The sequence below is a fragment of the Octopus sinensis genome, linkage group LG4 (assembly GCF_006345805.1).
Source record: "Octopus sinensis linkage group LG4, ASM634580v1, whole genome shotgun sequence".
NCBI lineage: Eukaryota > Metazoa > Mollusca > Cephalopoda > Octopoda > Octopodidae > Octopus > Octopus sinensis.
In genome coordinates this window covers 100,217,324-100,229,823 of record NC_043000.1, presented here as the reverse complement: position 1 = coordinate 100,229,823, position 12,500 = coordinate 100,217,324, and the positions used below count along the sequence as shown (strand labels likewise).

The 12,500-nt window shown below is 37.7% G+C and overlaps 1 protein-coding gene across 3 annotated transcripts in view; it reads right to left on the bottom strand.

Annotated features, from left to right (window-relative positions):
- The window catches only part of LOC115211073, a 199,534-nt gene that overhangs the window by 18,193 nt on the left and 168,841 nt on the right, over window positions 1-12,500 (bottom strand). For all 3 annotated transcript variants that reach the window (XM_029779963.2, XM_036502274.1, XM_029779962.2), the window contains one exon: window positions 4,011-4,130. In XM_029779963.2, coding sequence (XP_029635823.1) covers window positions 4,011-4,130 — 120 coding nt within the window. The remainder of the gene's footprint in view (window positions 1-4,010; window positions 4,131-12,500) is intronic.

Genomic DNA, 12,500 nt, shown 5'->3' with positions numbered 1-12,500 from the left:
ATAAAACTTCCAATCAGTTAAGATCAGAAGCCATGAGAGCCACTGCCTGGTACTGCATCAGGGCATAATTATTATTATTATTATTATTATTATTATTTTATTATTATTATTATTATTATTATTATTGTTGTTGTTGCTGTTGTTGTTGTTGTGTGTGTGTATTATGTGTGTATGTGTGAAGAATCAGACATAGAAATGAATAGGTTGATTAATATATATGTATGAATCTTGGAATATTACGAGGATTTGAAAGGCCACTTGTTGCTGTCGTTATTATCCGCTTGTCATTTATATCTGTCGTGGTCACCGTTATAACTTTTGTTGTTGCCACAACCGTTGATGTTGATGCTGTTGTTTTCAATATTGGTATTATTATTGCTGATTTGCATAGCATCTCATTAGACATTGAACGACATATCACAAAAGGATGAGGAGACTGTCTGAATCAGTTCAAAGAGAAATCGATTTATAATTGATCAAATATTGTAATAATTCACCGATGTCATTCAATACCGAAAATTCTCTTTCACGTGGTGTACGATATCTCTTAATGACAACTGACGTCAAACGTCTATTTGAGATCTAGTGTTATACAGGCTTTCATCGGGTGGCAGTAGCAGTGTGTGATTTGATGATAGCGCGTGGGTGTGTATTTGTGTGTGTGTGTGTGTGTGTGCGTGTGGCACATTGGAAAATATTTGTCTGACCTAGTGAAATCATGTAATGTTAACGTGCCTCACCCCTAGTAACGAAGCAGCAATCGTCATCTGTAATTATTATTATTGTTATAGCAGTTTATATATTTCCCCTCACCGAGCTTTCGATTTCACTTGCTCCCGCTAATTCTGTAAGAGTGAGCAACAACCTGCTGTCCTCAATAAAAGCAGTTTTCTAGGCATGTTCTACTCTCATGTGCTTCCCACTTTTTCCAACAAATTTCTCAAAACCTGGTTGTTAATGCTCCTAATACTCCTACAAACACATTCGTACAATCTCATCTTTTAGTGCCTTATGCTTCTCAATCTTTTCCAATTCTTTATCATCCAGTCGTACATTCAATATCTATGATCTCGAAGGCGGCGAGCTAGCAGAAACGTTAGCACGCCGGGCGATATGCTTAGCGTATTTCGTCTGACTTTACGTTCTGAGTTCAAATTCTGCCGAGGTCGACTTTGCCTTTCATCCTTCCGAGGTCGATAAATTAAGTACCACTTGCGTACAGGGATCGATCTAATCGACTGGCCCCTTCACAACAAGGCCCACAACATTTCGGGCCTTGTGGTTAGAGTAGAAAAGAATATGATCTCGGTTTCCTTCATCATTTTATAAACCGAAACGATGTTTGGTCTCCGATCATCAATCTCTGAATCACACTGGATTGTAAAATCCCACAAGAACTTGTACTCATTATTCTCGGTGACACGTGGACTCTTGGTTAGAAAATGGCAACCATGGAGTTGAACTGAGGGAGGCGTGTTAAAGTTCATATGAGGAATGAAGGAAGAGGCCACGAGGAGTGTGAAAGTATCAGGAGTTTGAAAATGCTTAGCGGTATTTCGTCTATCTTTACGTTCTGAGTTCAAATTCCGCCGAGATCGACTTTGAATGAAAGCGGGAGAAGTTATGAATTTGGTAGAAAGTAGAAAGTGTGGGCGTTTCAAACAAGGTAAACATAAACAGCGAGGGAACTTTTTATGCGGTTACTCGATTTGTTGGAAATAGCTGCCAAATCTCCTTCAAACCACACCCCACTGCCCTAGAACAACCCACATTATCTGATATGATCCTGAGTTCCTTGCAAAGAGAGAAAACAGACGAGAGGGTTACATCTGGAACGTCTTTAATAATTAATCTGCTCCACCAAAGTTGACATGAGACTAAACAATGACAAGGACAAGGTGAACAGAAAAGGTTATGTCTTCAAGTAAAGAGAGGACGGACAATCGGGAAACAAAGAGAAACCGTAAATAGATTTACTTCAGCAGAAAGACAGCTAACGAATATTTTTAACCCTACAATGCCCAGTATGCGCAAAAGATTTTATAGATAAGTCTAAACCATAGAAAAGTTGCAAGAACAGCTGGTTATTTTAAATTACTTGCAATAATGTTCAAACGTAAAGAATCTTGAGAGCTCGTCCAAACTTTCAATCTGTCATTTTCATCCTATAAAAGTGTAATATTTGAAACGTAATTTTAAATAAATGAAATATCTAACCAGATGTAGCAAAAGAGATTGTGAATACGCGCGCGTGCACACACACACACACACGCACGTACACACGCACGCACGCACACACACACATAAATGTATACAAATGCAGCTGATGCACCAAGAAGGAATGCGATCATGTGTACGCGAATACGCATTTACATATGTTGATAGGCACAAATGCATATATAGAGATATATACTCAAAACACCACTGCGAACATATACTCACGCTTATGTAACCATCCATATATACATATATTCATATAGTACATATAGAATATTCGTAATTAAAAGAATTGAATGATTGCGACTTCTGAAGTGAGCTTGGGAAAAGGGAAAAAAAAAATCATAGGAAGTTGAGGCAAATATTCATTCATCGCAGAGAAGATATTTTGAGATTTTTCTTGCAGCTACAGGGAGGTGGACAGTAAAATGACCAGACAAGTTAAAGTGACAAGGTATGGGTTCGAGATCAATCCGGGCATTGTTATTGTCACTCATAAATGCTCACGGAACCTATCATCTAAGTCAGTGGTTCTTAAACTTTTCCATCGTCTTACCCACTGAGACTCTCCAGGGTATTACCGTGACCCCTATAATAAATTTTGCAATGATTAACATTGCGTAATGGTGAGATAAGTCAAAACTATATGATTCTAGTTTATAGAAAATGTTATAAATAACTACTAAACATCATACAAAACCTACTCATTCACTTAGTGGGAGGGTTGATATTGTTTTGCAGCCTTAAGTACATCCAAAGCGATGAGCAATGATTGATAGACAACACCTCATATCGGCGTCAATCATAAGCCTACTTCGTTTTCAGGGCCATCATTATTGAGAATCCAGCCCTAAGCGATAGGTCGAAGGCGACTGGATCAGCAAGGTCAGTGTACACATTGAAAGAAGATGTTAGTCGTCCTTCAGTTTCGCTCAAAATGTCGGAAGCTCTTGTTCAGAAAAATTGACTTTCAACGGAGTATATTCACGAGTTTGAAGAAATTCTACCTTCACAGCAACATCAGTTGGCACTGTCCTTCGCAGAAAAGGGTCTACAGATCCATGCATCAGTACAGCGGTCATCCAATCCTGGGAAGTAACTTTCAATGGCTTCATTCACTGCCAGAAGATGAGGTGAGATTTCTTCATGAAAACTGCATTCAGCTTCTGGCTTATATATATATATATATATATATATATATATATATATAATATATATATATATATATATATACTATTTAAACAGTTTGATTCGGCGCCATGCGACTTACAATTTCGTGGGGCTCTAACAGAAACTCGTCTCTTTCAGGCTTTAGATTGTCGATTCAGTAATCTAAAACATGAAAGAGACGGGCTTCTGTTGGAGAATAAATCTACATGTGAAGGCGCGTGGCTTGGTGGTTAGGGTATTCGGCTCACGATCGTAATGTCGTGAGTTCGATTCCTGGTGGCGCATTGTGTCCTTGAACAAGACATTTTATTTCACGTTACTCCAGTTCACTCAGTTGGCAAAAAATGAGTATTAGCTACAATTCAAAGGGCCAGCTTTATGACATTCTGTGTCACGCTGAATCTCCTTGAGAACTTCATTAAGGGTACTTGTGTTTGTGGAGTATTCAGTCACATTTACTTTAATGTTACTAGAAGACTATTCCGTTCATTGGATCAACTGGAACACTCGTCGATGGAGTGCATATAAGCATATTTATATACATACATACATTGTGTGCGTGCGCGTGCTTATGCCTGTGCATGAATGTGTGAGAAAATGTAATTAGAAAAGTTTTCAGTTACCTCTTTGACACAACAATAGCCTGGACTGCACGAGTCTTTGTTCCCCGGGTCACAATTATCTTGAACATCGACCATCAACCCATTGATTTCTTTAATCTCACCACTAACTCCGGGTACGGTCTGGAAATAGACGAAAGAAACAGCCATAAAGTGTTGTAGAAATACATACATAATACATACATACGAACAAAAATACCCTGTTGTTGATGTCGAAATTCCAATGAAGGAGCCTTAGATCTGGGATAGAAACCGATTCTTCCTATCTTGGCAAAAAATCTTGAAATAAACTGAATAATGACATACATACATACAAACTAAACGGACTGATAAAAGAACTATCAAACTTTGAAAAATAAGTACTAGAGTCTATTTGTTAGGCTAAACCCTGCAAGGCGGTATCTCAGCATGGCTGCAGTCCAATGACTGAAACAAGTCTCAGATAAAAATTAATTTCGGTCTGCCAACTCAAGCCTAAATTACTCTTCAAGAAATTCAAACTGAATAAGCGCTTCATAGATTACTGGTTATCGTGTGACAGACTATAATCAGTAATCTACTGGATTTTACACCATATAGAGTCTGACCATGACTTTCCATTCTGCTGAAGTGTTTTGCTAACCGACGGTATGAAACGCTGTCGAAGTTATGCAATATCTTTATCTCATACATACAAATCCCTGTGCACCTCCTACGCATTAAAAACAGTATAAAGAAAATTCTAGAGATGAACGATAGGAAATCGGAATCCCGTTTATCCCTAGCTTATTTTATGCAATGATTCTTGGAGTGATATTCACTAACAAAGACAGTAATAGGAACCATTTATACACTCACACGCGTGCACGCATGCACGCACGTACGCGCACACACACACACACACAGAGTTGCATCTATCTATTTACTCTCTCTTTCTCTCTCCACACATTCAAACATTCATTTATATATGTATGTGTATTTATATGCATATACATATGCATATGCATGTGTTTATGTACATGCATGCATGTGCATATGTACATTTACATATAAACTTAGAGTAAGAGTATTATAATGATAAATCTCCCATGAAATGTGGATTTCCGCCCCCACCTATTTCCGAGTTTTCTTTCATTTTTAGTTCGTCGGTTATTTTGTGTGTTGTTTTTTCTTTTATCCCTGCTGTGGATATCAAATATCAAAATATTCACGGGCCTTGTTATCATATCATCAACGCTTTTCGGTCATCATGACCCCACGTTTTATATTCATGCTTGATATTTTATTTATATATCTCTCACCACCTGGTCTCTGCTTCGCAGGTTAACACTAATATTAAGGAAGGTCACACTTATCTTATTGCTTATTTATATTTTATATGGTATTTTTGTAAGCAATAGTATCGCTGCTTATAGATTTCCAACTGTTCAATCACTCATCTGTGTTATATTTTCTATATCGAGAGTAAGAAAAAATCTTTGGGGGCAATTCGAATGTAATAGATATCACAAGGGAGTTCCTTCGAAAAACTTCGGTTTACAGTTTCATATCTGACGTAAATCACTGAAAGATATACATCATTCATGTGTGTGGGTGTGTGTGTATGAAGGTGCATAGCTTAGTGGTTAGGGTGTCGCACTCACAGCTACGAGAGCGTGGTTTCCATTCCTAGTCGGACGTTGCGTTGTGGTCTTGAGCAAAATACTTCCTTTCACATTGCTCTACGATCATTTCATCATCTTACAAGTGGCAAGTCGTGCACATGTACAGGTAATGTCGATTTGATGGTGGGAGTGAGCTCACGTGAACACAAACATTTGATCATTATAAACAAAACATCTATGTAGTTGTTCGACAAGAAATTGCAGAACCCTTATACGTCATCTAACGACGTGATAATCCGTGTTATATGTATAAACACACACACACACAATCATATATATATACACACGTACATACACACGCACACACACACACACATACACACACACACACAATTATATATATATATATATATATATACACGCACATACACACCACGCACACACACACACACAATCATATATATATATATACACACGCACATACACACGCACACACACACACACACACACACACACACACATATATATATTTTTATACTCACGTACAGACATACAAATGTACGCATACAAACACATATATATATACTAAGTTTACTCTGATCGGATAATCATAGTAATCCACGATAATAAAGAAATCTGTGTTACGTATATATAACACTGTTCCATGCACTTCCCCTCAACCAACTTCCTTTCTCAAGGTATTAATTAAATCGAAGCAATGACAGATGACATTTGACCACATGGTTAAGAAGCAAAATACTTAAACACAGCCATGCTTGAATAACAGACCACACATATTTGTTAAACGGATAAATTATGTTTGAGTTTAGACGGCATTAGTTGGGATTTATTTATATTTGCTGAAGACGTTTCATTGAGCATCATTATTAAGATTCTTAATACGACATAGCTTTTGTTTGCCTGTCTAGAGGTTGGAGTAATGAAAGTGGTAGAAATGACTGACAAGTTTTCCCCATCCTATATAGTAGAGGGTGGTGATTAATTGCGAAAATATCTCCCGACAGAACCTATGAAGTGCATCTGGGGGTCTCACCCATCCATCCACCCCCACACACACATGGGCACCTATGTGTATGCATGCGTGTGTGTGTATGCGTGTGTCTTAAAACCTAAGACAACTCGTTACAGCTCTAAACAGAATAAAGTTTGAAAAGTACACGTTTCACCTGTTTAAGTCATGAGACTATCAATCATTTATAATAACATGAGTGTGGTAACATTTTTGTGTATGCAGGTAATAGGTGTGCTAAAGTCCCTATTCTGAAATCCGGGTTTATGGTGTATATTTTATTGATAATGTTGATTCTGAAATCTAAAACAGCAAAGTCCAAACGGTCGGATGATCAATGCCAAGAAGTTGAAAACCTTAGTAAGCACGATCAAGCCAAAGAAATATATAAAACAGATGAGATCACAAACAGAAAATGCATGACCAAACAAAGCAGAAACATTAATGACAAAAATGGAAGCATACTGTTTGCTCGTGAACGTATCAAGTTAGGTTAAATACATAAAAATGCTATACGATTGAGAGAATAGAGGACCTATGCTTAATTTTGTAAAGCTGCTAATGGAAGCTCAATCTTAAAAGAAGTAGAAAAAGCAATAAATGCAATGAAAATTGGGGCAACTGGAGTAGATGAAATACCAATCGGAATATTAAAAGCATTAGATAATCAAGACTATATCTAATAACTGACTTATGTCATGTAATATATGGGAGTGGATTTATACCAACCAATATGAAACAATCTATTTTTGTTCTAATACCATAGAAACCAAAAGCTTGAGACAACACAGAGTTTAGAAGCATATGATTCATGAGTCATGTGATTAAAATATTACTAAAAGTTTCCCATCAAAGAATTTTATCTAGAATGAATGAAGAAATAAATCAATTGCAAAGTAGTTTTAGACCAGGTGTAGGAACTTGTGAAGGAATACTTAATATTTATTAGTGACAGAGGTAGGTGACGGAGATTTATCTCCCAGCCAGCGATATTAACAAGAGTGCATTTCGCACCAAAAGCCAATATGAGAGTTTTTTCTCATAGTAACTACAGCAATATAGTTTGTTCCAACAGAACATCCACGTTCAAGTAGAGATAAATATTACCTCTCGGAATATTTAATGTACATACGATACCTTACATCAAGCAACTCTCGACATACACCAAGGTGTTTATATATATGCCTTAAAGGCTCTACCAAACAATTTGACTGTGCGAAACATAAAGATGGTGGGCTATCAAAACCGTGAAAGAAAGCACTGGAAGTGGATAACAGCAGCAGGAGTGAAGGCGCAATGGCCCAGTGGTTAGGGCAGCAGACTCACGGTCGCAAGAGCGCGGTTTCGACTCCCAGACCGGGTATTGTGAGTGTTTATTGAGCAAAAACACCTAAACTCCACGAAGCTCCGTCGGGAATGGGGTGAACCCCACTGTACTCTTTCACCAAAAATTTCTCTCACTCTTTCTTCCTACTTCTACCACAAAACAGAGGAACCATGGTGTAATCCACTATGGTGTGGTAAACTTTCAGATCCTAGTGTAGATTGCGAATCCTCTGTAGCCCAGGATAGTTCAGCTCTCCACCCGTGAAAAGCCACCGTTTACGGAATGAAGATAACAACGAAGCTTTCGCGCCCATGCAATCGCCAGTCTATCGCGTGTGGTGGGTGGATCTTCAAGTTGCCACAAGCATTCTTAGTAGCTTAGGATAGGCTCGAATTAGAGATTATTCTTTGTGACTAATGGCGTGAGTTCTGATTAGAAGAAGAAGAAGAAGAAGAAGAAGAAGAAGAAAAGAAGAAGAAGAAGAAGAAGAAGAAAAAAAAGAAAAAGAAGAAGAAGAAGAAAAAAAAAAAAAAAAGAAGAAGAAGAAGAAGAAGAAGAAGAAGAAGAAGAAGAAGAAGAAGAAGAAGAAGAAGAAGAAGACAACAGCAGGAACTGAAGGGAGGGAAAGTTTTTGAATCTAAAAGTTTTTTAAAAAATTAGAGACGTTAGGCAATAGCTTGTGTTGTAAGATTTTCTGCAAACATTTTCGCTGGATAGCTTACGTCCAGTTAGTTCATGAACACGTGGTCTTTTGGTTTCCCCTACGAGTTGTTTCAGAGTTCTGGCAGTTGTATGCAGACAGGTGTTGATAGCCCAAAACATATTATCACCTGTTTTCATATTTTCTCTAACAATATTGTTGATAACGTTTAATACAAGAGTGACGGATATTTCATTTAATATTGTTAATAAAAATATCTATTATTATCAAACGATAGCTCAGATAAACTGAAAAAATAAAAACTACTGTTTAACATTGTTATTAAGTTATTGATGCTGCATAGTAATCTATATGAAGATATATGTTTGCTGAGGGCAGTAGCAGTGATGATACTGATGCCACGACCACTCATACACGCACATAGAATTTCTTATATATTGAGTACCTGTCTGTTAAACTAACGTGCAAATATACACACAAGCTTTTCGGGCTAAATTTGATAATTCTTTTATGTCACACCTTTTTTTTTTTCAGGAGCAGCTTGATGTTTTGGTAAACAGTCAACGGTGTTGGAGAGCATAAAGGTTGAAGTTGCAACTGAGAAAAAAATAAGTGAGCGAACGGGGAGCTAAGGGTTATATGTATCGTCATGATTCGCGCCAGGTATCAAAAAGCCAACATCATGACTGCTGCTCACTACTCTGTGAACGCTGCAAAGGCTGTAAGACGTGACATGGACAACATGAAACCAAGTTCTCCCAGACAGTGATAATCTTTGGGCGTGTCTCCAGTGAGGGTGACGTCATGCTGCTCCAGATGTATATCCAGTAAAAGGAGAAGTCCTAGAGTATGATAGCATATGGTAGCCGATACCCGGAGATGGGCTTTTGAAAGTACGTTATAAGGTTATTACCCCAAAATATTGAATTAAACACACACGCACACACACACACACACACACCACACACACACACACACCACACACACACACACACACACACACACACATGCACGTTAGTGACGAACCGAAAGAATGAGTTCTCAACATCGCATGAATAGCTAAGTAATTTATTTTAAAAGAATTCAATAGTCCGACATCATAAGTTTCGTGCGAATATATACGCAGTTTGAATAATGGGAAATAATTCCACTATCACACACACACACGCACACATACACACACAGACGCACACACATCTATATATGTAGTAGATATGTATTCATGTCTGTATGTGCGTATCGCTGTGTATTAATATCCGTCTATATCTACTTATATAAAAGCATATATATATATATATATATAATATATATATATATATGTGTGTGTGTGTGTGTGTGTGTGTGTGTGTGTGTGTTTGTGTGTGTGTGTATTACGTACCTATGCGCCTTTGTATCTATGTATGGACGCACGTGTGTGTACTTGTAGATAAATATGTCATTTGGCTGCAATAACAGACAGTAGAATAACTGTAATGTCTTCACAGGTTATAATGTTCTTCTGAGCGAAGAAATGAAGTCTTTCATAAAACAACTATCAATATTAGAAATACAAATGTATTTACTATGCAAACAATCCTATTGATAGACTAATACATTTAAAATTGATTATGAGGTGACTAGTATCAGACGTCTGGTTTCTTCTCCAACTATATTTTTCCCCGCAGACGTTTGTTCTACAGATATTTGCACTGTTCGTTGAAATAGCCTGATTGATCCCACTAATGTTAGATTAGGACATGTAAACGTTATGGTCAATGACCCTTCTCTGACGGCACTTCTTCTAGTTTCAATACTGGAGCACTGTATTGTAAGGTTTGTCAAACAAATCTATATTGGGACTTATTTTAAGCTTGGTACTAATTCTATCGCTCTCTTTTGCTGAATCGTTAGATTACGAGGAAGTAAACGAACCGACACTGGTTGTCAAGCTGTTAGAGAACAAACACACATACAAAGACACGCATACAAGCAAACACAAACTATACGTGTGTGTGTGTACAGTTTTCCACCCCACCGAAATTCTATACACCCCACCGAAATTCTATACAGTTTCCACTCACAAAACATTGGTTAGCCTGGGGCTAGATCAGAAGACAGTGGAACTAGCCCCAAAACGATGTGATTGTGAAGCGATTCTTACCAACACATCCAATACTAACGTATAAAAAATTGAGTTACAGACGTATTGGAAAAGTTAATATAAGCTTATTAAGTACATACCTAATATCTATAAATTTCTCATTTTAATTAAGTTGTTTCTCATTTCTTAAGATGTTTACTAAGAAGAATTAGTCAGTAAAATATCATATTATATATGAGTCGATATAGAACGGAATCGGTATAGTATCGCAAAAAATAATTTGTGGTATTTGGTTACATTCTGAGTTCGAATCTCGCCCAGGGTCACATTGACTAGCATTCTTTCGAAGTGGTAGAATAACTGTCATTCGATTGGGTAGCGTGTAGTGTTTTAGCTAGAATAGCAAGTAAAGGCTCTGTCATTACGTGTTCTAACCTCAGCAGACTCTAATTGGCAGTTTTTAATAAGGCTTCCGTGACCATGGTTTCGAACTAGGCCTTTGGCTGCAAGAAGGTGGATGTAACTGACGACAGATTGACAATTCAGTGACGTCATCAAAGATCACAGGACGCTAAGTGGCCAACTTTGCGAATCAGAGGTTCTGGCGTATAAGCTCTGCAGACTGCTGTGAGCTAGTGGAGTAGTGACACTCACGTAGGTAGCCTATTATGCATCAACAATCCTATCTCTATATCAGTCGGAAGGAGCACCTAAGGGCGAAATACAAGCTCTTTAAAATATTAGATGCAAAAATGACAGAAAAGAAAATGCAACCATCTTCATTATAAAAAACGCTACACCAGCATGGCCACGTTCAATGACTGTAACCCGTGAAAGAATACAAGAATAACTTGCAATATTAATTAATAGTACATTCTCTTTGATCCATTCGATCCACATCAAGCGTCTTAATTCCTAAAGATGCTTACTAAAAATAAGGTTGGTTATAATGATTCTCGTATGTGTTAGTTCAATTTTTTTGATTGAAGTCTTTTAGTATAGATATTCATTGGAGTCATGAATGAATATCTGTGCCACATTCGACGGCGTAGTTACTCGTACCTCGGAGTACGTGGTTGTACAATATTCGACGATCTGGTACAATCACGTACCTGAATCTAGATGGTACATGGTTGTACAAGATTCAACTGCCCAATTGCCCGCACATCGAATTCCTCGCCTCGCTAAATATCATGACTCATGCGATTAAACGACTGGATCACATGACACAAGAAATATGTCAAACTGTCGACAACAGAAATGTAATAATGTAATAATGTAATAATGACGTATAGTTCCAAGCCAATCCTATTTCTTTACTACCCACCATGGGCTAAACACAGAGAGGACAAACAAGGACAGACAAACGGATTAACTCGATTATATCGACTCCAGTGTGTAACTAGTACTTATTTAATCAACCCCGAAAGGAGGAAAACAAAGTCGACCTCGGCGTAATTTGAACTCAGAACGTAGCGGCAGACGAAATACCGCTAAGCATTTCGCCCGGTGTGCTAACGTTTCTCCCGACGCAACAGAGACATTATGTTTAACCCATGACCATCCAGTATCTTTTATATGAATACAATGTATCTCAAGGAATACATTATCGAATGTATCCTTTATTTTTAAGACAGTAGGAAGATTTGGCTTTTATTTCTTCCAAGTCGAGTGACCATACTGAGGCAAACTTATCGACTCGGCGGCAATATAGTAGTTGTGTCGTCCCAGGCCAGTCCCTGGTACAAAAAACGTGATCATCTCGCCTTTTATTTACCTAAAACTAAATTATCCAATGTAAATTTCCTTTAT